The 27,636-nt window shown below is 42.0% G+C and overlaps 1 protein-coding gene and 1 non-coding gene across 2 annotated transcripts; both read right to left on the bottom strand.

Moving 5' to 3' along the window:
- Positions 1-270: 270 nt before the first annotated feature.
- On the bottom strand, positions 271-26,271 carry Zmpste24 (zinc metallopeptidase STE24). The gene is made up of 10 exons (XM_042676770.1): positions 25,969-26,271; positions 23,359-23,505; positions 18,755-18,841; positions 17,864-17,980; positions 15,963-16,115; positions 14,448-14,589; positions 7,892-8,076; positions 5,933-6,043; positions 2,665-2,808; positions 271-1,095 (listed from the first exon to the last, which is right to left on the bottom strand). Exons 1-10 carry the CDS (start codon positions 26,089-26,091, stop codon positions 871-873), a joined length of 1,434 nt encoding a protein of 477 aa, XP_042532704.1. The 5' UTR covers positions 26,092-26,271; the 3' UTR covers positions 271-870.
- Positions 10,925-11,056, bottom strand: LOC122112838. Its single transcript, XR_006148279.1, has one exon. It is a non-coding gene; the product is annotated as a small nucleolar RNA SNORA18 (small nucleolar RNA).
- Positions 26,272-27,636: the final 1,365 nt, after the last annotated feature.

Genomic DNA, 27,636 nt, shown 5'->3' with positions numbered 1-27,636 from the left:
AAAATTACAAAAATAAAAACAAACTTCTGTTCTTAAAAGAGATAGAAAACTATATTTTTGCCTATAATAAGACAATCTGCAATATTTCATCTTCATGTCTTCTCAAATGTCATTTCACCTTCCTTCCATGTTCTGCCACTTTGAACACGGCAAGACTTGTACAAAATGGCAATTTCTGCTTAGTGAAAGGATATACTATTTATTGGGGGTGGGGGGAATGAAAAAAAGCTTCTAATGAACCTATACTACCAGGTGGGAGGAAAGATAAAACTTAAAACCCAAAAGTCGATTTAAAACATCCTGTACATAATTTCTACTGTGAAAGCACTGTTAGAAATTCCTGATCAGTGTGCAGCTAGAGACTTTAAATTTGGTAAACAGTAGCGCATATGTCTTAATGACTTTCATTTACGTAACAGCCTTATTTTTCTTTCTAATTTAAATCACTGATTGGCTAGCTTAAGTCATAACAGCATACAAGTAAAAAGAGACTTCAACTCAGGCCTGAGCAGGAGGATGGGAGATTGAAGTGTCTGCTTTGCAGAAGGCTTCAGGTGGTGTAAACCCTCCCCCTCCCCCTCCGATCCTGCAGAAGTGTACACATAAAACAGCTGTGCATTTTGTTAAAGAATTTACAGAGATGATAAATCAAATGTCAAAGATGAAACTATGCTTTTAAAAACATTAAGCCTCAAATTTTTACAGTGTTTTAAGAATAAAATTATTTTTGAAATGAGATATTAAATATATTTAAATCTGGACTTTTCTGTATTCAATCATTCTTATTTAAAAAAAAAAAGTTTAAAAACATCAAGAGCTGGAACCAGGACAAATAATCAGAAATGCCTCCAGTCACAGAACCTGAGCACCTCAGTCTTGCTTTGTATTTTTCAAAGCTTGAAGTCTCTCTAGTAGTGGAGGATGAGAATAATGCCACATTGAAAATAACCAGTCAGAAACTGGGAATCCCAAGTTGTCTTTGTTTAGTTTGATCAAAGCAGAATATAAGTCTTTGGCCTTCCCCAGTTTCTTGGCAAATGCATCAGCTTGAAACTCAAACCTTCGGCTTAGGACTGTTAGGCAGAAAGAAAGAACCTGAAACAGGAAAGAACAGTGTTTCAGCCCCTGTATCAGCTACTGAAGCCTTGTTGTTACCCCAAGTGTCAAAGGCTGGGGTGTGGAAAGCTTGGCCTACAATACAAGAAACAGCAGTTAATTGGGAGCACTGCAATTAGGGAACTGAGGGTGAGGGAACTGTTACAAATTTAGTCTTTCTCCCCATAAAACAGATCATAAAAAGAAGTATACACACACACACACACACACACACACACACACACACACGTGTATATATGTAGCTGTGGGAGGGACTCACAGGGAGGGTGGGGGGAGCTGAGACAGCTTGTGCAGGACTTCTAGCTGGAGACATAGTATACCACTTCTTGGTGATATAAACTATCTATCTTTCCAGAGTCACACCTGAGTCATGTACTCAGGCCTTTTTATTTCTTTTCCTCCCTCCCTCCCTCCCTTCCTTCTCTCTCTCTCTCTTTTGGTGAGTTGTGGAGCTTGAACTCTGGGCCTGGGTGCTAACCCTTAGCTCTTCATTCAGCTCAAGGCAAGCACTCAACCACTTGAGCCACAGCACCACTTCCGGTTTTCTGGTGTTTAACTGGAGATAAGAGTCTCATGGAGGGCTGGGAAGGTAGCTCAGCGGTAGAGTACTTTTTGAGGAAGCTGTGGTAGTGCACTTGAAGACTAAGGCAGGAAGTTGGCTTGAATCCAAGAGTTTGAGACTAATGTGGACAACATAGTGAGATCCCACATTCTCTTTTTTTTTTTGGGTCCCGTCGTGGGGCCTGAACTCTGGGCCTGGGCACTGTCCCTCAGCTCTTCAGCTCAAGGCTAGCGCTCTACCACTTGAACCACAGCGCCACCTCCGGCTTTTTTCTTTTTGCTTATGTGGTGCTGAGGAATCGAACCCAGGGCCTCAGGCATGCAAGGCAAACACTCTACCACTGAGCCATCTTCCCAGCCCCAGATCCCACATTCTCATAAGAACTAACTTCACTGAATTTTAATCTCAATTATTCTCACATACCCTACCTCTATCTCTAGTTTAGCTTTCCAAACTGTTCTTTCATTCTCTCTTTAACACCTAAATACAAACATAGAAGATTCTAACCAGTACCTACCATCTTTTTTTTTGCCAGCCCTGGGGCTTGAACTCAGGGCTTGGGCACTGTCCCTGAGCTTCTTTTGCTCAAGGCTAGTGCTCTACCACTTGAGTCACAGTGCTACTTCCAGCCTTTTCTGTTTATGTGGTTCTGAGGAATCGAGCCCAGGGCTTCATGCAAGCACTCTACCACTAAGTCACATTCCCAGTACCTACCATCTTTGTTGAAGGTTTTTTTTGGAGGCAGTACCAAAGCCTCATGCTTTCAAGGTAAGTGCTCTACCACTTGAGCCATGCCTCTAGTCCCCAAAGTAGTTTTTTTTTTTTTGGGGGGGGGAGTCCAGTCAGTCCAGTCATTTCTGGCTTTTTTTCCCTACTTATGTGGTGTTGAGGAATCAAACCCAGGGCCTCAGGCATGCAAGGCAAGCACTCTACCACTAAGCTACCTTCCCAGCCCCCATAATGTAGTTTTGAAGATTACACATTACCTCATTGTAAGGTGAAAAAATAAACTGAAAGATGATCAGCAGTCCAATTAGAGTGGGTTGGCTGTCATAAAAACCAAATGCAGCAAAAAGTTCCTTTCGACCAATTAAGACAGCAAACAAGAAAAAACACAGGAAAGAATTCATCTAGAAAATAGGACATAAAATTTTAAGTTATTACTAAACTGACTTCATTTGTGGGATAAACAGTATCACAAAAATACAACGAAAAAATCATGGTGTGATTTTTAAGGAGAATGATATTGTGATCAAATCAAAAGTTATTTAGTTTTATAGTTTTCCCCCTTATATTCTCAAAAGAAAAAAATTCCCCGAGTATTTAAACCACAGGTTTCTACAGTGGAAGGATTGTGGTGAGCCTCTTAAATAATTTAGTCTGACACGGCCAATGGCAATGGAGTATTGAAAGGCCAGAACAGATTCTGCTTTAACCTTAATGTGTAAAAGCTCCTTAAAGTTTCTTTAGGACTGCTGGAGCTGTACTGAATCATTACAAAAGCCAAGGGGAAAGGGATGGAAGGGTGTGTGTGTTGTGTGTGTGTGTGTGGGGGAGAACCAGATCTATCTTTATCAATAAATGAAGGGGGGAGGAATCTACACTTGGAGTAAAGTTGGAGAACACATGCCATTATTTTCCCTAAGCAGATCAGGAACTCAGAGGCCACACATACCAAATTTAAGTGTGCCATCCAAACCATTTACCTGCTATCCAAGAAGCTACTGCACAGAATGGATCTTGGACTATGAGGTTTGCCTGCCACCCGGAATGAAGTAAAGCATCTCTGGTGCTCAGCCTTGATAACTCAATGCAGCCACCATACCAAGCCCCACAGAAAACACCCAGTGAAGATGTCCACACTTAGAGTCTATGCATACATTCTTATCAAGTGACCAGAGACCTCTTGAAAATTAACTTTTGGTTTGCTACTCCTCCCTACTGGAGTCTGAATTCCTGGTCATGAGACACCTGAGCCTTTCCTTCTGAGTATGTAAAGCCACCTGTCATTATATAGCCATCTATCATCAGGTGACAGTGGTTGCACAGGCAAATGAAACAAACAGATTAGGAAGGTAGGAAGAAGTTAACCAGTATGTGTTCTTACTCTATCCAGTAGGCCCATTCCTGCCACTCTGCTACCCCTTAATCAGTCCTTACTCATAGGAAATTCCTATAGTCATTTAATTGAGAAGGAAAAAAATAAAGTGTATTATATGAATAGCGATATGCTGGTATTGGCTCAAAGTAGTCCACTGTGGCATTACAAAACCCTTCAGGGATGGACTTGGAAGGCAGGCAGTGGTGCAAGGTATATTCTCCATGAAGAAAGCTGCAAGTACTATGTCTCACTGACCAATCAGTGGAGGAGACACCTGTCCAGCAGAGGAGATACTTGCCAGTAGGCAAGTAATGGTTTGACTGGATGATCAGGGCTGTGGGACAAACTAGAGGATGGCTAAAACAGGAGGGCTGGAGAAAAGGTGCATGCAAGACTTCAACAGCTCAGAGTATGATTACACCATGGCCTAACATGAAAGTTCACAAAGAGCCTCATGATACAGGAGGTACATGACGATCAAGAACAAATACCTGTTCTGTGGAGGTCAGCCAGACTGTTTTTACTGCACTCAAGGACTTGGTCAAGGGACTCATGCCCAGTGGCCAAGGTGGTTGAGATAGGAGTCAATGCATTAGACAACACCTTCCACCTGGCAAGAGCCAGTTACCCAATCTATCAGCAGGCACAATCAACCCCAGTTCTCAGGGACCAGCCCCACCACCTTGTGGTAGGCAAATTCCACTGGACCCTTTCTTTCATGGAAAGGACAGTGATTTTCCTTATAGAATGACCACTGAAAGCCAGGTGCCGGTGGCTCACGCCTATAATCCTAGCTACTCAGGAGGCTGAGATCTGAGGATCACGGTTCAAAGCCAGCCCAGGCAGGAAAAATCTGTGAGACTCTTATCTCCAATAAACCACTAGAAAACCAGAAGTGGCGCTGTGCTCAAGCAGTAGAGTGTTCGCCTTGAGCTGAAGAGTTGAAGGATAGTGCCCGCCCAGAGTTTAAGCCCCATGACCAAAAAAAAAAATAAAAAAATAAAAAAGAAGAATGACCACTGAATTTGAGCCTGGATTTGGATTTATGTAATGTCTTCCTCCCTTGTACCCATACAGAATAATTTGAAGCTAGGGAAGTCATTTTCATACCTAAAGATGTATATCAACAAAAATGTGCCCCTGAGTGTTCAAAAGTCCTCACATGTTACCCATCCCCCACAATCAGGTGATCATCAGAAAGGTACAGAGCTTTACTGAAGACTCTAACTCACATACCTGCAATCTTAGCAATCTGGAGACTGAATGAAACAGGAGGATCTCCAGTTTCAGGCCAGCCACAGTTACATAGTGAGACACTGCCTCAACAACAAAAACAAAAAACTGATCCCTGATCAGTTAAGTCTACATACATATATAACCAGCCAACAAGGTAGTGCTATTTCATCCATGGCTTGAAAACCTATTGGCTATGTCTTCAGACCTATGTCTTAGGAACTGCTTTCTTCTTTTTGTGCTCTACCATTTTTGGTGAACATGTAATTATTTTTAAGTGAGGAAAAATGTTTTTAAAAAAGCATTTAAGGGGAGGCAGGGGTGGAAAAAAAAAGCATTTAAAGGGCTTAGACTGTAGCTTAGTGGTAGAGTGCTTGCCTAACACGCAAGAAGCCCTGGGTTCAATTCCTTAGTACCACATAAACAGAAAAAGTTGGAAATGGCACTGTGGCTCAAGTGGTAGAGTGCTAGCCTTGGAGGAAACAGAAGCTCAGGGACAGTGCCCAGGCCCTGAGTTCAAGCTCCAGGACTGGCTAAAAACAAACAAACAAACATGTAAATATCCAACTTCGCCAGGCGCTAATGGCTCACACCTGTAATCCTAGCTACTTAGGAGACTGAGATCTGAGGCTCACAGTTCAAAGCCAGCCTGGGCAGGAAACTCCATGAGACTCTTATCTCCAACTAACCACTAAAAAAACTATAAACAGCACTGTGGCTCAAGTGGTAGAGTGCTCGCCTTGAACTGAAGAGCTGGGGGACAGTGCCCAAGCCCAGAATTCAAGTCCCACAACCCCCCAAAAAAAGATCAGAGATTAATAGACTGCTTCATTTACTTTGAAGTCTGTATTAACCTCTCTACTACATGACCTCTTGTGCCTACTATGCTTTAAAAAATATAACTGTCATTATAAACTTACCTGGCTAATAATGATATTTTTGACCGTGTGTCCCAACTTCCAGTGCCCCAGTTCATGGCCTAGTACAGCAAGTACCTCTTCATTTTTACATCCTTGTTTCTTATTCTGAATCTAAGAATAAAAGGAACATAAATTATCAACAACTTGTAAAAAGTTTGAACCTTCGACTTTAATAATAATACTCTTTTTTGTCAGTCGTGGGGCTTGAACTCTGGGCCTGGGCTCTGTCCTGCTCTTCAGCTCAAGACTAGCACTCTACCACTTAAGCTACTGCACCACTTCCAGTTTTCTGGTGGTTTATTGGAGATAAGCGTCTTACGGACTTTCCTGCCCAGGCTGGCTTGGAACCGTGATCCTCAGACCTCAGCCTCCAGGGTTGCTAGGATTATAGGTGTGAGCCACCAGCCCCAGCTCTTTCACAGATTATAACTTAAATAAACAATCAGACTTTTGTGTAAAACTTTGCTTACTAAAACATTCTCTGAACCATCACTCCATGTGAGTGAGACACTGGGTTAAACACTGAAGACAGAATCACAAATATTCCCCAATTCTGCTAAGCTTTCGGCTACACTAACTTAGACTGGGAAAAAAATATATACATCTTTATCAATAAGACAACAGTTAAAAAATCATAAGCTTGCTAATTCACAGTAGACTCAAGCAGAACTGGATTTTCTTTTCTTTCCACACTAATTTTACCTAAAGACAGAAATAAATACCACCTCTCTTTCACATTTACATAGCACTTCCTTTTCATAAAATCCATACACGGACTCATTAGATATCACAAAGCAGGCTGGCAAGAAGGGAAGTCTTACATTTTTTAGAGATAAAGAAAAAGAAGCTGAGGCAAAATGTCTTGTTAGTAGGTAAGTGCATAAAGCCCATCTCTCTGGAGTGTGCACACCTTTACAACACTTAGCAGCCAGGACTTGTTTTCTTATACAATAAGAAGATTTTCATATACAGCTTGTTTAGATATATTTGAATTATTCCTTTACTTAAGTTGTTTTTTAGGGCTGGGAAGGTGGCTCAGTGGTAGAGCGCTTGCCTTGCAAGCATGAGGCCCTGGGTTCGATTCCTCAGCACCACATAAGCAAAAAGAAAAAAGCCGGAAGTGGCGCTGTGACTCAAGTGGTAGAGTGCTAGCCTTGAGCTGAAGAGCTGAGGGACAGCGCCCAGGCCCAGAGTTCAGGCCCCACAACCGGACCCAAAAAAAAAAAAAAGTTGTTTTTCAGACAGATGGTTCCAGATGTCTTCAGAAGAGCAAAATTCCAAGCCGGGTGCTGGTGGCTCACGCCTGTAATCCTAGCTACTCAGGAGGCTGAGATCTGAGGATCGCGGTTCAAAGCCAGCCCGGGCAGGAAAGACCGTGAGACTCCTATCTCCAATAAACCACCAGAAAACCGGAAGTGGCGCTGTAGCTCAAGTGGTAGAGCGCTCGCCTTGAGCTGAAGAGCTGAGGGACAGCGCCCAGGCCCAGAGTTCAAGCCCCACGACCGACAAAAAAAAAAAAAAAAAAAGAAGAGCAAAATTCCAGAGAGGAACTATCCTAAATACTTCTTACAATTAATAGCCAGAAGCTGAGGACTGGTGGCTCAACCTGTTATCCTTGCTATGCAGAAGGCTGCAACCTGGAGGATTGAGGTTCCAAGCAGGCCAATAAAAAAAGGTCTATGAAACCCTATTTCCAATTATCTAGCAAAATGCCATACAAGCATGATTTAAGTGGTACAATGCCAGCTATGAGCATGAAACCCAAGGTAATTATAATGTAACAGTATGTATTAATTAGTAATCTCTCCCAAATACTAGAACTTTATAAGGGGCCATGAGATTTTTATTTGGTAATCTCCCTGAATTTGCTCCTCACTGCATAGAAACTGGTGTTACTTTGAGTTATCAAAGACACTTCTATAGAAACTAAGGCCAGAGCCTCTTGGGAAAAGAACTCACTTTAACTTTAGCTTTCACTTCTTCATTGTCCCCTTCTCCATCATTGTGAGCTTCCATACCAGACTTCTCTTGGATATCCTTGTTTAGTGCTGAGTACTCTTCTAGTAGAGTGTCAAACAAAACTATTCGCTTATTCTTGAAGAAGCCATAAAAATAAGCATTGCTGTGGGAAGAGCGCTTAGATCCTAAGGAAAAGACAATTCAAAGCATGGGACATAATTTAAAAGACTGGGTCCCTTGGAGAAATTCTCAGAAGTTGAATTTCTGAAAAGGACACTGACATTTTCATTTTTTTTAATATCTGGAGCAAAACTCGATCAACAGAGAGCCCCACCAAGCAATGAATTGTCTACTTTCCTTCATCCTTGGCAACTAATACTTGCAGTTTATAACAATAACCAAAATGAGCCTAAATATTAGACAATGTGGAATCAGTAATTCCAATACCACTAAGTTTTTTTTTTTTTTTTTTTTTTTTAACCAGTCGTAGGGCTTGAATTCAGGGCCTGGGCACTGTCCCTGAGCCTCTTTGCCCTCAAGGATAGTACTCTACCACTTGAGCCACAGAGCCACTTCTGGCTTTTTCTGAGTAGTGTACTGGAGATAAAAGTCTTACAGACTTTCTTGCCCGGGTGGCTTTGAACCTTGATCCTCATATCTCAGCCTCCTGAGTAGAATTACAGACATAGGCCACCGGCACCTAGCTACAAAACGAAAAAAAATTTGTTTTGTCCATTGCAGGGATTGAACTCAGGGCCTAGGAGCTGTCACTGAGCCTCGATGTACTCAAAGCTAGTGCTCTACCACTTGAGCCACAACATCACTTCCAGTTTTCAGGTGGCTGATGGAGATAAGAGTCTTATGGACTTTCCTGCCTGGGCTGGCTTTGAACTGTGATCCTCAAATCTTAGCTTCCTGAGTAGCTAGGATTAAAGGCATGAGGGGCTGGGAAGATGGCTTAGTGGTAGAGCACTTGCCTTGCATGCCTGAGGCCCTGGGTTCAATTCCTCAGCACCACATAAGCAAAAAGAAAAAAAGCCGGAAGTGGCACTATGGCTCAAGTGGTAGAGCGCTAGCCTTGAGCTGAAGAGCTGAGGGACAGCGCCCAGTCCCCTGAGTTCAGGCCCCACAACCGGACCAAAAAAAAAATAAAAAAATAAAGGCATGAGCCACCGGAGCCCAGCTGAAATGAAACTTTAAGCAGTGTTTTTAGAGAATTTTAACAACAAAAGATCATATTCTGCAAAAGAAACAAAACTTCACACATACATAAGGTTCCAGTATTGTCCAGAAAAAATACAAGTAAACATTATAAACATAAACCTATGAAAAAATGTATTATAATCCTAACGTACATATTACTGAGTTCTACAAGTATGAATATTTATTTCTTCCCTTTTGCTTTTCTCTCTTTCTAGAGTTTTTAAAATAAGCACACTGGGCTAGGAATGTGGCTTAGTGGTAGAGTGCTTGCCTAATATGCATGAAGCCCTGGGTTCGATTCCTCAGTACCACGTAAACAGAAAAAGCCTAATTAGTGCTGTAGCTCAAGTGGTAGAGCACTAGCCTGGAGCACAGAGAGGCTCAGGGAAGTGCCCAGGCCATGAGTTCAAGCCCCAGGACCAGCAAAAAATAAAAATAATAAAATAAGCACACTTAGATGGGCACTGGTAGTTCATGCTTATAATCCTAGCTACTCAGGAGGCCTACAGTAGGCCTATAATCCTAGCTACTTCAAACTAGGATGTGAAGATCCCATCCAGGCAGGAAAATCTGTGAGACCCTTATCTCCAATTTACTACCAAAAAACCAGAAGACGCTTCAAGTGGTAGAGTACTATCCTTGAGCAAAAAAAGCTCAGGAACAGTGCTTGGGCCCTGAGTTCAAACCAGCCTCAGGATTAGCAACAACAACAACAAAAAAAGGTCCCTGTACTGGACTAAGATTTTTCTATTGCTGTGCTTCACATGTAGTATATATTGGATAATACTTGTTTATTGGGTGGATTAATGATACTTCTTGAGCATGAAGAAATATAATTAAAACATTCTATGCAAATATAAGGCATGCCACTTAGGTCTTCATGCTGTGTGTGTGTATGTGTGTGTGTACATGTCAGTGTATGCATGTGTGTGCATGCAAGGTTTGAAACCAGGGCCTGAGTGCTGTCTCTGAGCTTTTCTGTTCAAGGCTAGTGTTATACCACTTGAGTCACATCTCTCTTTTTGACTTCTGGTGGTTAATTTGCAACAAGAGTCTCATAGAGACTTTACTACCCCAGTTGGCTTGAACAACAACCCTTAGATGTCTCCTGAGTGGCATGAGCCACCAGCACCCTGCTTTTTTTCTTTTTTAATGTCCCAATGATCCTCTGGTGGTATTTAACATTAGTGACCATTCCTCCTAGAATCACTGCATTTTTCCTTGTGATATTAGGGTTTGAACTCAGGGCCTCACACTTGGTAGGCAGGTGCTCTACCAGTTGTCAACCCATACTTTTTTTTTTTTTTTTTTTTTTTTTTGGGTCCAGTTGTGGGGCCTGAACTCTGGGCCTGGGCACTGTCCCTCAGCTCTTCAGCTCAAGGCTAGCGCTCTACCACTTGAGCCACAGCGCCACTTCCGGCTTTTTTCTTTTTGCTTATGTGGTGCTGAAGAATTGAACCCAGGGCCTCATGCATGCAAGGCAAGCACTCTACCACTGAGCCACCTTCCCAGCCCGACTGAGCCACCTTCCCAGCCCTACACTTCTTTTATTTGGGTTCTTTTTAATGCCTCTTGAGTAAGAAAGATGGACAGTAACTTCAAAAGTCCCCGTCTAAGATCTAGATCTAGGATCTAGTGTCTTCAAGCAATTTATTTTTAGATCACTTTTGGAGTAGCTGGAGCTCCCTGGTTTTCAACTGCTGACACCTTCTTGAAACAAGAATGAGTTTAGATACTCATCCATGAGCTATCATTCAGGAATAGTACAGATCTAAGAGCTATGCTAATGCCTAAGGTTAACAATTTATTAGGGCTTTCATACATTTTGTTAGCTGTCTTGTAGTTCCAACTCACAGACCTAAGAAATAAACCTGTGAGTAAAGGAAAACCACCATGTTTCTGTATGAGGCGATTCCAATGATGTATGGCTACAGGAAAAGCCCCATCGGGATAGATGTCAAACTTCTGTATATTCTCTTTTTTTTGTGTGTGTGTCAATTTTGGGGCTTGAACTCTGGGCCTGGGCACTGTCCCTGAGCTCTTCAGCTCAATGCTAGAGCTCTACCACTTGAGCCACAGTGCAACTTTGGTTTTCTGGTGGTTAATTGGAGAGGAGAGTCTCATAGACTTTCCTGCCTGAGCTGGCTTTGAACTGCGATCCTCAGATCTGTCTCCTGAGTAGGTAGGATTGCAGGCATGAGCCACTGGTGCATGGCAACTTATGCATATTCTTACATGTGTGCTTCTCCCTGCTCACTTCTAGACTCTACTTGGAGAGCTCAGGAAATCTCACATCATGCAAATTTGAGAGAGGGCTTCTCATATGGGAAACCTAAGAAAGTAAGTACTCATTTCTCCAAATCTGTAGCAGTAAGCCAAAATTCCAGGCTTAGTCAAGATGCATCCATTAGGAACTCTTGAATAGTCAGCTAATTACACAAGGAAGCAAGGCAGTCAAGAATTCAGCAGGTGCCAGGGGCAGGATGTTAGTAATTAACCCAGTATTCTGCAGTGGCAACAGCAGTATCCTTCCTACACTGGCTTCTTTTTTTTTTTTTTTTTGGGGGGGGGGGGGGGGGATCCGGTCATGGGGCCTGAACTCTGGGCCTTGGCGCTGTCCCTCAGCTCTTCAGCTCAAGGCTAGCGCTCTACCACTTGAGCCACAGCGCCACTTCCGGCTTTTTTCCTTTTGCTTATGTGGTGCTGAGGAGTCAAACCCAGGGCCTCATGCATGCAAGGTAAGGGCTCTACCACTGAGCCACCTCCCCAGCCCTACACTGGCTTCTTATGACTTTTAAGTTCATAGTTTCCTTACATTATGGTCTGAGTTCTAAGGTTGGTAAACTTAGCCTTCTGGAGGTTTTTGTATTTCAATAAGGAATTTATTCTGCTTAAATCGGCCAAAATTGGTTGGCAGTGCTTCAGAACTTAACTAACACAATGTTTTTTTAAAGGTATCTCAGTATTAACACGACCTTTAGAATTCCTATTTTGGGTCACATCTGAATTTGATGTGGCCACACCTTTCTCCGCCCATACCCTAGATAAGGCCTAGCCCAGACCCAGACGCCCTCTCTCTGCTCTTGTCTATCTCTTCTCAAGCTCTTTTCTCTCTCTTTCCCAGCTCTCTCTCTTTCCCAGTCCTTTCCCAGCCGCATGGAGTGCCAACCTTGCCTGGTCCCAGCAGGTCTACTGAATAAACTTACCCCTTACCTGAAAAAAAAAAAAAAAGAATTCCTATTTTGGGTCTGGGAAGGTGGCTCAGTGGTAGAGTGCTTGCCTCGCATGCATGAGGCCCTGGGTTCAATTCCTCAGCACCACATAAGCAGAAAAAGCCAGAAGTGGTGCTGTGGCTCAAGTGGTCGAGAGCTGGCCTTGAGCTGAAGAGCTGAGGGACAGCGCCCAGTCCCAGAGTTCAAGCCCATGACCCACCAAAAAAAAAAAAAAAAAAAAAAAATGCTGGTTTCATAGAACACCTATTTCCCTACAAACAAGCTCCTGGTTCTGTCCCTCAAAAAACAACCATTACCCATATTACTTATATCAAAAATCCAGGCATCAGAGGATGCCAATTATGTTTCCCAACTGATAATCTATTAGCAGACTACCACTAAAACTCATCCCAAATGCATCCATTTCTCTCTATCAGCTATTACTGCCCTAGTTTAAAAAAGTATCATTTCTGGCTGGGAAGGTGGCTCAGTGGTAGAGCACTTGCCTTGCATGCATGAGGTCCTGGGTTCGATTCCTCAGCACCACATAAGCAAAAAGAAAAAAGCTGGAAGTGGCACTGTGGCTCAAGTGGTAGTGTTAGCCTTGAGCTGAAGAGCTGAGGGACAGTGCCCAGGCCCAGAGTTCAGGTCCCACGACCGGACCCCCAAAAAAAAAAAAAAAGATTACACTTTGAAGCCAGCTTGGTCAGAAAGTCTCCAGTAGACTCTTAATCCTCAACTAACTACTCAAAAACTGGAAGTGGAGCTGTGGCTCAAAATGGTAGAGTACTAGCCTTAAGCAAAAGAGGTCAGTAACAGTAACAACAAAAAATCCCAACAACAGTGCAAAATGTCAATTCTTTTATCAATGTCCCACAAAATCCTACACTGTTGCAACTGTGACTAAAGGTGGCTATGCAACCTGAAAAGCCACTCATTGTCAGAGATGTCTGTACTCTTCTAATTGTTGACAGCTAATTCTTTCCAGTTGTGCCCATCTTTGCTCTCTCACTCTGCAATGGCTCCTATATTTCTACATCTTTATCTAACAAAGTTGCTTCTCAATGGTGACATATTATTTTAAAGCAAGTATTAGCAAACTATGGCTCACTGTCAACTGTTGCTTATGTATATAAAGTTTATTGAAACAAATTCATACTGATATTGCTCTGCAACAGCAGAATTGAATAGTTACGAGAGATCATGCAGCTTTTTACAGAAAACTGCACAGCACACCCAAAACCTAGAGGAAGGAAGTGATTTGTCCAAGCCCTTACAGCTGCGAAGTTCAGAAGGCAGAATTTGGTATATTCATTTTATGTGGATTTTCATTTACAGATTCTATTTTTTTTTTTTTTTTTTTTGGGGGTCCGGTCGTGGGGCCTCAACTCTGGGCCTGGGCACTGTCCCTCAGCTCTTCAGCTCAAGGCTAACACTCGACCACTTGAGCCACAGTGCCACTTCTGGCTTTTTTCTTTTTGCTTATGTGATGCTGAGGAATCGAACCCAGGGCTTCAGGCATGCAAGGCAAGCGCTCTACCATTGAGCCACCTTCCCAGCCCCTCATTTACAGATTCTAGAAATAATGGTACCTTACAAAATGGTTTTTCTCTACCTTTTTATAGGCTTCCTTGAGACTTTAGTAGTCTTATACAAGCAAATAGCTTAACTTTCAAAAACAATAATCAGAAAAGCAGAGGTTAGCTAATCTGAAGTACCTGATGGTAGTATTTTAAGCTTTTGGAAATTTACAAGATAAACAGTCCTCCAGAACAGTGGTTATTTTGTTGGGAGAGGCTGGCACCAGGGCCTGGGCACTGTCTCTGAGCTTTTTTACTCAAGGCTAGTGTTCTACCACTTGAGCCACAGCTCCACTTCTGGCTTTCTTGGTGTTTAACTGAAGATAAGAGTCTCACAGACTTTCCTTCCCAGGCTGGCTTGAAACCTTGATCCTCCAGATCTCAGCCTCGAGAGTAGCTAGAATTACAGGTGTGAGCCACTAGCACAAGGCCTGTCCTAATTTTTAAACAACAAATTAAATAAACAATAAAAATCAATTCATTCTTTCATTTAAATTCTAAAAACTAAGTATTCAAAACAAAGCACTTCAATGAAATCTCCTTACCCCCAGGTAGCCTTACCTTCAACAACATATACCTTAGTCAAAGGAAAGTCAATATTCTTTGCCATTACTTCAATTTCTTGTTTAAGCTTTCCCTCGGGCAGAGGTGTGAACTTGTCAAATAAAGGGGCAATATAATCAGCATAGATTGTAACAAGGACCTGAAAAGTAAATGACAGAACCTATGAATATGTTCTTAAAGAAAAGCTACTCATTATTGTACACATTCAATTATATTCCAACAATTATGTCCACCAAAACTTGCCACCAGAAGACTTATTTGCTCTGGTATTCCCAAACCAAAATTGTCCAGAAAGTAAGAGCCTGGTATCTGTTTAATGAAAATCAAAGTATCAGCCTACTAAGACAGTAAACGTGTCAATCTTACTTTAGAAGATAAAGCTACTAACAGTAAGATCTCTGGGTGGTAATTAATAACCATTTCAAAACTATCTTGAGGATTCTGGGCAGTTTAGTTTTCATTACTATTTTTTTTTGTTTTTGTTTTTTTGGGTCCGGTCATGGGCCTGAACTCTGGGCCTGAGTGCTGTCCCTCAGCTCTTCAGCTCAAGGCTAGCACTCTACCACTTGAGCCATAGCGCCACTTCAGGCTTTTTTTTTCTGGTTATGTGGTGCTGAGGAATCGAACCCAAGGCCTCATGCATGCAAGGCAAGCTCTCTACAACTGAGCCACCTTCCCAGCCCCATTCTGTCCAGTTTATAAATCAAGCATAACATGCAATTCTGGCTTACAAAGTAATCTTGATGGACCAAATCTTTGCTAAACAAGTATTATAAGAGCTTGACTATCTTTTTATGAGAATTATCTGATACATGGTTTATTTTTCAGCTAAAATTAACTGCCTGCAGTTTATAACTGTATACCCTGATTGAAATGGCATCCAGTTCTGGGTTTGTTTTTTGTCCAGGTTGTACTGGAATTGTAATACTCCTCATCTCTACTTCCCAAGAGGCAAGTAAAAGGATTAAGGTCTGAAATTGGCCATGGGCAAAAACCACCAGGTAAAAAAAAGTAAATAAAAGCAAAAAAGGGCTGGAGGTATGGCTCAAGTGATGCTGCACCTACCTAGCAAGGAGATGGCATTGAATTCAAACCCCAGTGATAACATGAAAGAAGGGAGAGGAGATAAGAAGGCAGAGAGAAAGAAGGCAGAAGGAAGCCAGGAAATTATATGCTTTTTTTCTTTTGATCCTCTTAAATCTATTTTCTCTTCAAAATATTCATACTTTTCAGGCACTGGGGTCAGTCAAGACATTAAATTGTACATATATTCAGTCATTCTGGTGCAAACTCACACATACATAAGCCAAATTTCCTGGCAACTAGATCCCTGAAAGTGCTCCAAAAAGCAGCTTTTAACATCTATAAGTCAGCATAAGGAGAAAGATGATGGTCAGGTCCAAATGCAGAAATCAAGAGGTAAATGAGTATGAGCACCTTCTGTATTCCATCCACCCTCTCAGTCTCACCAACAAACTTTGTAAAAGAAAATGAAATCATGATTTTACTCACCAGAGAAACAACCAATGTGAACAGCCAGGCATAAATAAAAAAATAGTCACCCCCAATTTTAATTATGTAAAGCAGAAGTGAAGACACAGGCAATAAAATACATTGAGTCACAATAAATTTTTTGATTGCATCTTTCATAAAAAACTCGAAAGTCTGGAAAGAGAAAATATTACCATTGTAAATTGAGGAACTGATTTCCTTTTTAAAATGACTAGTATGTGAATCCAAAGATTGTACTATTGAAGCCATTTAAAAAATTACATCCAGTAAGACTGTACTATAATACCAGGAAGCCTAAAACATTGATAGTTTAAAAAAACAAATTAATTTAAATATTATTAGCCAAAAGCACTCAAGTGCTCAAAGAGTGAATAGCAAGATTTTAAACTATGATATTTATCACATCTGAAGTTCCTTTTCTCAGTTAATCCATGCTCTAAAATAGCAAATTATATTTAAATTATTACCAGCAAATAATAAAACCACAGAAAAAAACCATCAAATTAAAAAGTTATTTCTGGCCAGGCGTCAGTGGCTCACAGCTGTAATCCTAGCTACTTAGGAGACTGAGATCTGAGGAACATGGTTGAAAGCCAGCCTGGCCAGAAAAGTCTGTGAGACTCTTAACTCTACTTAACCACCAGAAAACCAGAAGTGGAACTGTGGTTCAAAGTGGTATATCATTAGCCTTAAGCAGAAGAGCTCAGGGACAGCACCTAGGCCCTGAGTTCAAGCCCCATGACCAACAAAAACAAAAAAAGTTATTTCTAGCCTGGTGCTGGTGTCTCACTCCTGTAATCTTAGCTACTCAGGAAGCTGAGATTTAAAGAGCATGGTTCAAAACCAGTCCAGGCAGAAAAGTTGTAGATTCTTATTTACAATAAATTATCAAAAAAGCCAGAAGTAGAGCTGTACCTCAAGTACTAGCCTTGATCAAAAGAAGTTCAGGAGTGGTGCCATTGGCTCACTTCTGTAATCCTAGTGATTCAGGAGGCTGAGAACTGAGGGTTATGATTCAAAGCCAGCCTAGGCAGCAAAGTCGGTGAGACAATTAGTTCCAAATAATCACCAGAAAACCAGAAGTGGCACTGTGGTTTAAAGTGGTAGAGCAGCCGGGCGCTGGTGGCTCACGCCTGTAATCCTAGCTACTCAGGAGGCTGAGATCTGAGGATCGCAGTTCAAAGTCAGCCCGGGCAAGAAAGACCGTGAGACTCCTATCTCCAATAAACCACCAGAAAACCGGAAGTGGTGCTGTAGCTCAAGTGGTAGAGCGCTCGCCTTGAGCTGAAGAGCTGAGGGACAGCGCCCAGGCCTAGAGTTCAAGCCCCACGACTGACAAAAAAAAAAATAGAATAAAATAAATAAATAAATAAAGTGGTAGAGCACTGCTAGCCTTGAGCAAAAAGAGCTCAGGTACAGCACCCAGGCCTAGTTCAAGCCCCATGACTAACCAAAAGAAAAAAAAAAAAGAAAAGAAAAAGAAAGTTAGAACAGCACCCAAGTGTGAGTTCAAGTCCCAGAACCAGCAATAAATAAATAAATACATAAACACATAAACACATAAGTAAATAAGTAAGTTATTTCTAATCTAAGAGAAATATTTAATACAATGTGTATAAACAGAATGATAGGGTTATTTCAAGTTAGATGTCAGCAGCTCACGCCTATAGCACTAACTACATCAGAGTTTGAGACTGAGGTTTGAAGGAAAGTCTATGAAACCCTTATTTCTAATTAGCCCCCCCCGCCCCCCAAAAAAGCTACAAGCAGAGCTGTAAATTGGTAATTGGTAAATTGGTAGTGTGCTAGTCTTGAGCACAGAAGTTCAGGGACAGCACTAAGGCCCTTATTCAAGCCTAAGGATTAGGTTAAAAAAAAAAAAAAGTTATTCCTTACTCTACCTGATGATTGAAGCCATGCTTTTCTTCTATCACAAAAGTATTATAGAGACTCCATGGCAATCCAGTCAATGCGCTGAAAAGAGTAGCCAATAGCAGAAACACCAGGGACTGAGTGATCTAAGCATGAGAAGGTAAAAAGGCAGTTTTTATGGTATAATGTAATTCATGTTTCAAATGAACTACTGGGAAACAAATTGAGTATTGCTAGTACTTATTTTATCCCAAGCCATGTGCTTGATCCTGTGGGCAATACAAGGTCTTCTCCATTCAGAGAAATGAAATGTTTGCAGTCAAAGGATAAGATCTTTAAGTTTCTTTTTCTTTTTTCAGTACTGGGAACTGAACCCAGGGAAGAAAAGGGAAAGGGAGAGAAAGGGAGGGGAGGAGAAAAAAAATTAAATCAATCTAAACGTTCATCATTAGGGCATTAATTATATTTTCTAAATCTGTGTGAATAGTCTTACACATACTTTTATTAAAATAATTAACATTATTCTAATACATCAGCACACAAGGATGGTGTAGACAGAGAAGGAAGTTGAATGATGGTACGAGTAAACCAGCAACTAACTTTAGCCAGCACTGAAGGCTTACACCTATAATCCTAGTTACTCAGGAGGCTGAGATCTAAGGACTGTGGTTTGAAATCAACCAAGGTAGGAAAGTCCATGAGACTCTTACCTCAAATTAATCACCAAAAAGCTGGAAGTAGAGCTGTGGTTCAAATGATAACAGTGCTAGCCTTGTGCAGAAAAGCTCAGGGACAGTGTCTAGGCCTGAGTCTAATCCCCAGGACCAATACACACACAAAACTAACTTTAGTATAAAGCCTGCCAACAAAAAAATTTCTTGAAAGGGACTCTGATTAGTATATGCTAATAAATCACATACCTCATATTCTGGTCCAAAGCCAGCATAACCACAGAACTGTCCAGAAATTCTCCAGAGGTAAGGGATTCCTCCAAAGAGAAGAATAAACTATAAAACAAAGCACACAGTGGTCACATATGAATAGTACTAGAAATTATCCCTTGAAAAGAACATGTTATAGAAAAGAAAAGGACAACTGGGTGCCAGTGGCTCTTGCCTGAGTAGCTAACTCAGGAGGCTGAGATCTGAGGACTGTATTTTGAAGCCAGCCTGTGCAGAAGTCCATGAGATTCTTCAATTAATCACTTAAAAAAAGAAGCTGGGGGCTGGGGATGTGGCTTAGTGGTAGAATACTTGCCTAGCATGCACGAACCCCTTGGTTCGATTCCTCAGGACCACATAAACAGAAAAAGCCAGAAGTGGCACTGTGGCTCAAGTGCTAGCCTTAAGCAAAAGAAACTCAGGGACAATGCCCAGGCCCTAAGTCTAAGCCCTAGGACTGTCCAAAAACAAAAACAAAACAAAACAAAAAAAAGTTGGAAGTGGAGATATGGCTCAAGTGGTAGAGTACTGGTTTTGAGGGACTGGCATTAAAGGAAAGAAAAGGAAAGGAAAAAATAATCAATTCTGTAGGAAAAGAAAATATCTATTTTATTTAGGAAAAGGCGTGCACTTAGATGAATAAACCACTTAGGTACTAAGTTTAGACTACTAAATCCTTTTTGCTATACACTATATATGGGTGAATTATATGGTATAGTGAGTGGTTTATTATCTTAAGCTGTTTAAAAAGATACTCAAGGTTCTCAGTTATTTGAGAAAGTGATATCAACTGACCTTACCAAAAAAAAAAAAAAAAAAAGGCAAACAGAGGTCACTAGAGACAAGGGACAGGAATGGGAGGGAGTGGGGAGGAAACAGACTGGTGAAATAATGAAATGTAGTCAGAGAGCAGCTCAGTGTACTTCAGCACACAACAACTTACAGGATATTTTAAAGTAACTACCAATATGTTGGACTAGTTTCATTTTGTTTTCTTGGTGTCTGTACCAGGGCTTTGCGGTCTCAATGGCTTTTGTACTTATAGCTGGTGCTCTATCACTTGAGCCACACCTCAGACTAGGTTAACACTACTGGGCTCAAATATGGCTTTTAAAAGCAGCAGCAGCATCTGAGTATGTATCAAAAATGCAAAATCTCAGCCAGGCACCTAGCTATTCACGAGGCTAAGACCTTAGTTTGAAGCCAGCCAGGGGAAGAAAAGTTCATGAGACTCTTATCTCCAATTAATCACCAAAACAACTGGAAGTGGAGTTGTGACTCAAGTGGTAGTGGTAGCCTTGAGCAAAAAAGGGCTTAGAGACAGTAACCAGTCTCTGAGTTCAAGCCCTAGGACCGATACACACACTCAAAAAGGAAATTCTCAACTCTACTAAATCAGACACTAACACTGGAAGTGGGCTCAGGAGTCTCCAGGTGATTCTGGTAAACACTTAACATTAGAAATGGGCAACCGTGGCCCCAATCTGTAATCCTAGCTATATTAGAGACTGAGATTGGGAGGATCATGTTTCTGGGCCAGACCAGGCAGAAAAGTCTAAGAGACTTCATCTCAATGGAAAGATACTACAGGTTTGGTGGTGAGTGTTTATCATTCCAGCTAGATTAGAAAGCACAGTTTAGGAGGACTGATGTCTAGGCTTAGGCTCAGGCCCAGGCACAAAGTTGAGAGGCTATCTCAAAAAAATAACCAGTGGGGCTGGGAATGTGGCTTAGTGGTAGAGTGCATGCCTAGCACACATGAAGCCCTGTGTTTGATTCCTCAGTACCACATAAACAGAAAAATCCAGAAGTTGTGCTGTTATTCAAGTATTAGAGTGCTAGCCTTGGGCAAAAGAAGCTCAGAGATAGTACCCAGGCCCTGAGTTCAAGCCTCAGGACAGGCAAAAGGAAAAAACTAATAATAACCAGTGGGAAAAAAAGAAGGCTGAAGATATGGCTTAATGTTGTAGCATCTATCTAGCAAGCATGAAGCCCCAAGTTCAAAATCCAATACTGAAAAAAAAAATTGTTAAATAAATTACCTTTTTAAACACTACCCTAAGTCAATGTCCAGGCATTTCCACTTTACTATAATTAACTCGATAATCTCAGATGTTAAGTAAACCTTATTCCCAAAAGACATGCTTTGGCACCACTGGCATTTGTTGAACTAATTGACCTGTGATGGCATTTCTTTCATCCTATTCCCAATACTAATAAATAATATAGAATTAAGGATTTAAAATGCTTTAGGTGAAAGCCTAAAACACCCACAATTAAAAGTCCAACTTTTAGATAACTGATGTTCCAAACCTTAAGTTTACTTTGGGGACTGAAACACAAAGCCTAGCGAACTATAAACTTTCTCTATATTAATAATCTCCCTGAGCACACTCCTGGGGATATTCTCAGACAAGAACTAGTGAGCCCAACAAAAGCAATTCCAGTGCTTGAAAATCAGGCATGGTAGGGAATATAATTATTTTTATCGATGAGGCAATGAACACAAGAGAAGTTAAAAAGAGAAGGGGTGAGGGTTAAGTAACCTCCCCCAAAGGAACCAATGATGAAGTGCTGGCTGTGTTGAACTCTGTATCAAGTGCTTCATTTACATTATCTTACTTACTGAGTCCTTTCCACAAACCATTTAAGGTCAAGATCTAGTATCTATCTACTTCTCATTTTAAAAGAAAATCAAGAGGCTCAAAAGGCAAAACTTGAGGAAAGCGGTGGGTTGGGAGGGACAGGTGAGAATGTTAAAGAGGTGACACTGTTCAAGATAGTGTACTCATAAACTGCTTTGTTGAACAAAACTCCTTTGAGGAAGTACTTAAAAAGACAATAAAAAAAAGTTTTTTAAAGGCAAAACTTAGCCAGGCCTTTTGCCTGTCCAAGCTGGCTTCAAACTTTGATCCTCATACTCTCAGGGGAGGAACCCAAAGGTGGAACTCCTCTGAACATTTAAAATACTATTTATCAAAATGAACTCCAAGAAATGGAAACATCTTTTTTGTTGTTGTTATTGGTGGTAGTTGTGGTGTTTTTGCTTTATTTTCTTTTGGGGGGCAGAAAGTGAGGGTGAGCAAATGCGATCATATTATTGAGTATACAGTATGTGGAAAATGACCTATATAACTTGTGGGCAGGGATGGGAGGGGGAAACTGGGAGAAAGTAAAGGGAAGTGAGGATGTTGTCCAAAAAGAAGAAGAAGAAGAAGAAGAAATGTACTTATTACCTGGTTTACGAAATGGTAACCCTTCTATACAAAACTTTAATAATAATAAAATTATATTAACAAAAAAACTTTGATCCTCGGATCTCAGCCTCCTGAGTAGCAAGGATTCAGGAGTAAACAACAGCTCTACTTCCTCAGCTGGATTCTAAGGGAAGAACAGGGATTAACCAGACTCCAATCAGATGATGAAGATGAAGAGGTAGCATGACATCTAAGGTAGGGATACTGCATGAGGAAAGACTCAGTCATACAAAACCAAGCTAGATATGGCATGATCAAAACAGAGAGCCAGGTGCCAGGGGCTCACGCCTGTAATCCTAAATTGAGATCCGAGGATGATGGTTCAAAGCCAGCCCAGAGAGGAAAGTCCATGAAACTCTTATCTCCATCAGGAAACCTGAAGTGCTGCTGTGGCTCAAAGTTATAGAACACTAGCCTTGAGCTGAAGAGCTCAGGGACAGCACTCAGGCCCTGAGTTCAAGTCCCACAATGGACAAAAATAAATAAATAAGAACAAAAAATTGGAGGAAGGAATAAAATGATAAGCAGATGTAAGCTGTGGCAGGTCAAAAAAGACTAATCAAACTGTATCAAGAAATTTGTGTTTCCGAGAGAAACAGTAGGCTACAGCAAGGCTTTATGTAGGGCAGTAACGTGATCAGAAATGTGATTTAGAAATATTCTTGGGGCTGCAAAGTAGAGGGTGGTTTAGATATTCAAAGTAATTGCAGGAAGAACTGTCAGGGCCTGTTAAAGGAACAATACAGGCTAGGAATGTGGCCTACTGGTAGAGTGTTTGTCTAGCATGCATGAAGCCCTGGGTTCGATTCTTCAGTACCACATAAACAGAAAAAGCTGGAAGTGACACTATGGTTCAAGTGGTATAGTGCTTTCCTTGAGCAAAAAAAGCTCAGGGACAGTGCCCAGGCCCTGAGTTCAAGTCCCAGGACTGGCAAAAAACAAAACAACCCCCCCCCCCCCCCCCTGCACAATGTAAGGTTCTTTTTAATACCTGGCCTTCAGGTGATAATCGCCATATTCTACAATATTCAACTGAAAGCAGTTATGTTTCTGCCTATTTTATGCCACACATATTATTATCAATAACAAAGGTTATGGCTAGAGATATACCTCAGTGGTAACGCCTTTGGCTAGTATACTCAAGGCCCTGATGTGATCTCCAGCACTAATTAAAATTTTTAAAAAAGGAAAGAGAAAAAGAAAACAACCTAAGATTCACTGGGACTGTACTCTGTGTCACAAGAAAAATAACAAAAATAAAAACAAGCATTGAAAAGTATTGAACAATTTGAGAGATTATCTGTCCAAGAAGTAAACTATACTCACAGTGCCTTCGACTTCTGAATAGAGTCCTGACCAGAAGCTGAAAGTACTTTTATCCAGTTGATATAGTCGAGATTTCTCAAATGTTTCAGAATCCATGATCTGTCCTAATTCCGGTGGTACATGAGTTGTTGTCTTATATATCCTTCTCTGAAACATTTTCAAGAAGACACTTTAACAAAATAGTCAACTGTTCATTACAATCATAATTTGTGATCAAACACTGAGGGTTTTATAACATTAATTTACCATATAAGCCTAAAGAATCTGTTTCAAACATGCACACATACTTGACATTTAGTCAGAAAAACTCATCACTGAAATGACTGATGCCGAAAAGCAAAAGCAGAACCAGAGAAACTGAAGCTAAAAGTCCAGGAACAACAATCAGAGATGTCTTCACATTTCAGTTTCCTGCACAAACCAAAGTTGCAACATCATCAAGATTACACTCATTCTGGGTGTCACGTACATCTGACAGCACAGAGACTAGATTCGTAAAAAAAGAGAAGTAAACACACTAGCAAGTATAAAAAGATACTGTGAACAGTAATGGCCTAGAAGACAAGTTAAGAAAGCGTTTTTTGAGGAGAGATAGAAACCCATCGAGAACCACTGTGGTTCATGCCTGTAATCCTATGCAGAAGGCTGAGATCTGAAAATCCTGATTCCAACCTGGCCCAGTCAGGAAAGTTCATGAGCTTCTTATCTCTAATTAACCACCAAAGAGCTGGATGTAGAGTTGTAGTCGAAGTGGTAGAATGCTAGTTGCCCCAGCCCTTAGTTTGTGCCCCAGGACCAACATTAAATAAACAACTTATGTCTTCAAATACATGTTTTACACTATGCCAACTAAAATGTAATTTCAGCCCATGGGACATATCACAGAAAACATATCAAAAATAGAATAGACCTCGGCTTTTACAGTGGTCCTAAAACAAATGTTTTCTCTATAATGGTATATCAATAAAAGCGAAGGGCATTAAATTAAAGCATAATTCATCAAAGACCCTAATCACAGGTAGCTATTGTAACTAGGCTTATTATTAAAGTGAGACAAATCTCAATATCTCACCTTCCAATTTTGACACCATATACTGTGTTTATACACAGGATCTTCTCCAGGCCAGCAAAATTCTATACTAACAAAGCTATCCAACACGTATGTTAGTGTAATTAGTTATATAGTTTATCTTTGAATACTGGGCTAAAGGAAGAGATTGCGATATAGCCCAGCTACTGACCGAAATGAATGAAACTATTATAAAGCTTCATGCAGAATGTAGAAAGGGAGAAACTTGCAAAAACAATACTTCCATGGCCCATGAAAAAGGCACCTAGCAAGCACAAGTTCAAATCCTTGTACCATGAAAGACAAAATGAGGAAAGGGTTTTCCCTACCATCAGCAAGGACATTACAATGACGACACCGAACATATGTAAAGCAAACCAGTAGTCAGAGATTGAAATGAAACTGTCAACTGAAGTTGATTTCACTTTAAAATCCAGATCCCTAATCTTTCCAGCTATTAACTACAGCTTTACTATCCAGGGAATTTTTATTAACATTCATTTTCTACTTAATTTTTTTAAAAAAATAATGAAGCCAATTCTATGAAATGGAGGAGAGAGGTAAAACATATATATAAAATTTTTTTTTGGGGGGGGGCTGGGAAGGTGGCTCAGTGGTAGAGCACTTGCCTTGCATGCCTGAGGCCCTGGGTTCGATTCCTCAGCACCACATAAGCAAAAAGATAAAAGCCGGAAGTGGCGCTGTGGCTCAAGTGGTACAGCACTAGCTTGAGCTGAAGAGCTGAGGGGCAGTGCCCAGGCCCAGAGTTCAGGCCCCACGACCGGACCAAAAAAAAAAAAAATTTTTTTTGGGGGGGGTGGTCAGTCGTGGGACTTGAACTCTGGGCCTGGGCACTGTCACTAAGCTCTTCAGCTCAAGGCTAGTGCTCTACCACTTGAGCCACAGCGCCACTTCCGGTTTTCTAGTGGTTTTATTGGCGCTAAGAGGCTCATGGACTTTCCTGCCTGGGCTGGCTCTGAAGCGCGATCCTCAGATCTCAGCCTCCTGAGTAGCTAGGATTACAGGCGTGAGCCACGGGCGCCCGGCTCCTTTATATATTACATAAATATATATATATATATATATTACATAAATGCAAATGCTTAGAAGGATCGCTCAATCTTTATTATCAGAAAATAGATTCCTAACCCTGCGGTTGAACTAATGACCCCACGAATGTCCTGGGGGAAGTTGTGACTCGGAAATTTTAGCACCTTCCTTTAGAAGACTTACTATCAAAGACAGAAGAAGCTTGGCCCGGGCCCCGGGATCCGTCCCGCGAGGCCGTGGAACAGACAGGGCAGCCCTTCCCTTTCTGCGGGTCCTAACAGTCGAGGGGTCCCCCCGATAACATGGGGGATGGCTTCCCTGCGATACCAAGGATCCCCCCTCCAGACACACACACAATCCACAGCCACCATCTGGACACGTCGGGGCGCTCAGTAGGGTCTTGTGGGGTCGAGGGGAGGCTGGCCCCGGACCGTCCCGAATCCCGAATCCCATCCCGGGTCCCGGGCCCGGTGGGCCCAGTCCAGGCTCACCTGCCGCTGCGCTAGGAAGGTCTCCCAAAGATACACCGTCCAGGAAAAGAGCAGCACGGCCCCGAAGATCCGTTTCTCGGGCGGCGTCTCCCACAGCGCGTCCAGCGACGCCCACGATCCCATGGCCACCCCAGCCCCGGCTCCCTCAGCGTGCGCCGGCGCCTGACGCACGGCCGTCCCTTCACGGAGTCCCCGCGGTGTCGCAGCGATATGGGTCCCTTCCGAGTGCCTCCTCCATCGCCCGCCCCCATCGCGCCCTCACAGCGCCGCCGGCAGTGTCACAAACACACTCTTCCCCGCGCAGACGCTCCGTACAGCTCCGCAGTTACTGCTAGACCAGGGCCAGCCCCTCCGTCCTCACTTCCGGCCCCAAGAGAGCCCAAGCCCAGACGCAGACTTCCGGCCCTTCCTGTTTCTGAGCGGTGTCGCTCCATCATTGTTCCCCCTCCCTTCCCACTCCCAGAGCTGGGTTTCGGATCCGAGTTTTGGCTTTCTAAGTTCCAGGGTCACAGTTCTCTTCCATCCCTCGCCGCCTAGGCTGCACTGGTAGGCACATGTACTGCCTGAAGTAGCAGGGAAGGAAGGGGACGTCACAGCCCCTACTCTAAAAATATCTATCTATCTATCTAATCTATCTATCTATCTTTTAACTCGGCTGTTCAAACGGCCGTAGGTGCATCCGATTGATATTTGCAAAAAGGGGCCTTTCCGATGGGGTGTGTATTAGGATGTTTTGACTTAAGGCATATTAGTGAAGAGATTGGCAGTAGTGACAAGAACTTTCATTAGATCTCATCTGATCCACCCCAAAATGAAGTCAAAGGTGACATTTTGCCTGTGTATGATATGGAGCAAGACAAGAACAAGAAAGTCAGAAATGGGGCTGGGAAGGTGGCTCAGTGGTAGAGTGCTTGTCTTGCATGCCTGAGGCCCTGGGTTCGATTCCTCAGCACCACATAAGCAAAAGAAAAAAGCCGGAAGTGGCGCTGTGGCTCAAGTGATAGAGCGCTAGCCTTGAGCTGAAGAGCTGAGGGACAGCGCCCAGGCCCAGAGTTCAGGCCCATGACCGGACCCAAAAAACAAAACAGAACAAAAAAAAGAAAGTCAGAAATGTCTTAAACCAGCCAGGTGTGCTGGTTCACACCAGTCATTTCTGCCCTCTAGGGGCTGAGGCAGAAAAGTTGAAAGCATAACCTGGGCTGCATAATGGAACCTTCGTTTTGTTTATTTTGTTTTTAAATACTGAAACAATAAATACTGAAACAAAAATCTGTTTTATCTGGGGGACAAACATATAAAAGCTCCTTATCATTTTTGACTTGAAATTAACAAGTGAAATGTGGTCACTGGGATAAAGGTTAATATGTTAATATTTAATCATAAATATTAATGTTTAATAAGTATTAACATATTTATTTCACTTGAAACCCAAAATCAGACTTTTTTGGGGTCAGTCGTGGGGCTTGAACTCTGGGCTTGAGCGCTGTCCCTCAGCTCTTCAGCTCAAGGCGGAGCCTTCTACCACTTGAGCCACAAGGCCACTTCTGGTTTTCTAGTGGTTTATTTATTTATTTATTTTTGGGTCCGGTTGTGGGGCCTGAACTCTGGGCCTGGGCGCTGTCCCTCAGCTCTTCAGCTCAAGGCTAGTGCTCTACCACTTGAGCCACA

The sequence above is a fragment of the Dipodomys spectabilis genome, unplaced genomic scaffold (genome assembly GCF_019054845.1).
Source record: "Dipodomys spectabilis isolate Male_0828 unplaced genomic scaffold, ASM1905484v1 ptg000002l, whole genome shotgun sequence".
NCBI classification, from domain to species: Eukaryota; Metazoa; Chordata; class Mammalia; order Rodentia; family Heteromyidae; genus Dipodomys; species Dipodomys spectabilis.
This window is presented reverse-complemented; position numbering and strand designations above follow the sequence as displayed.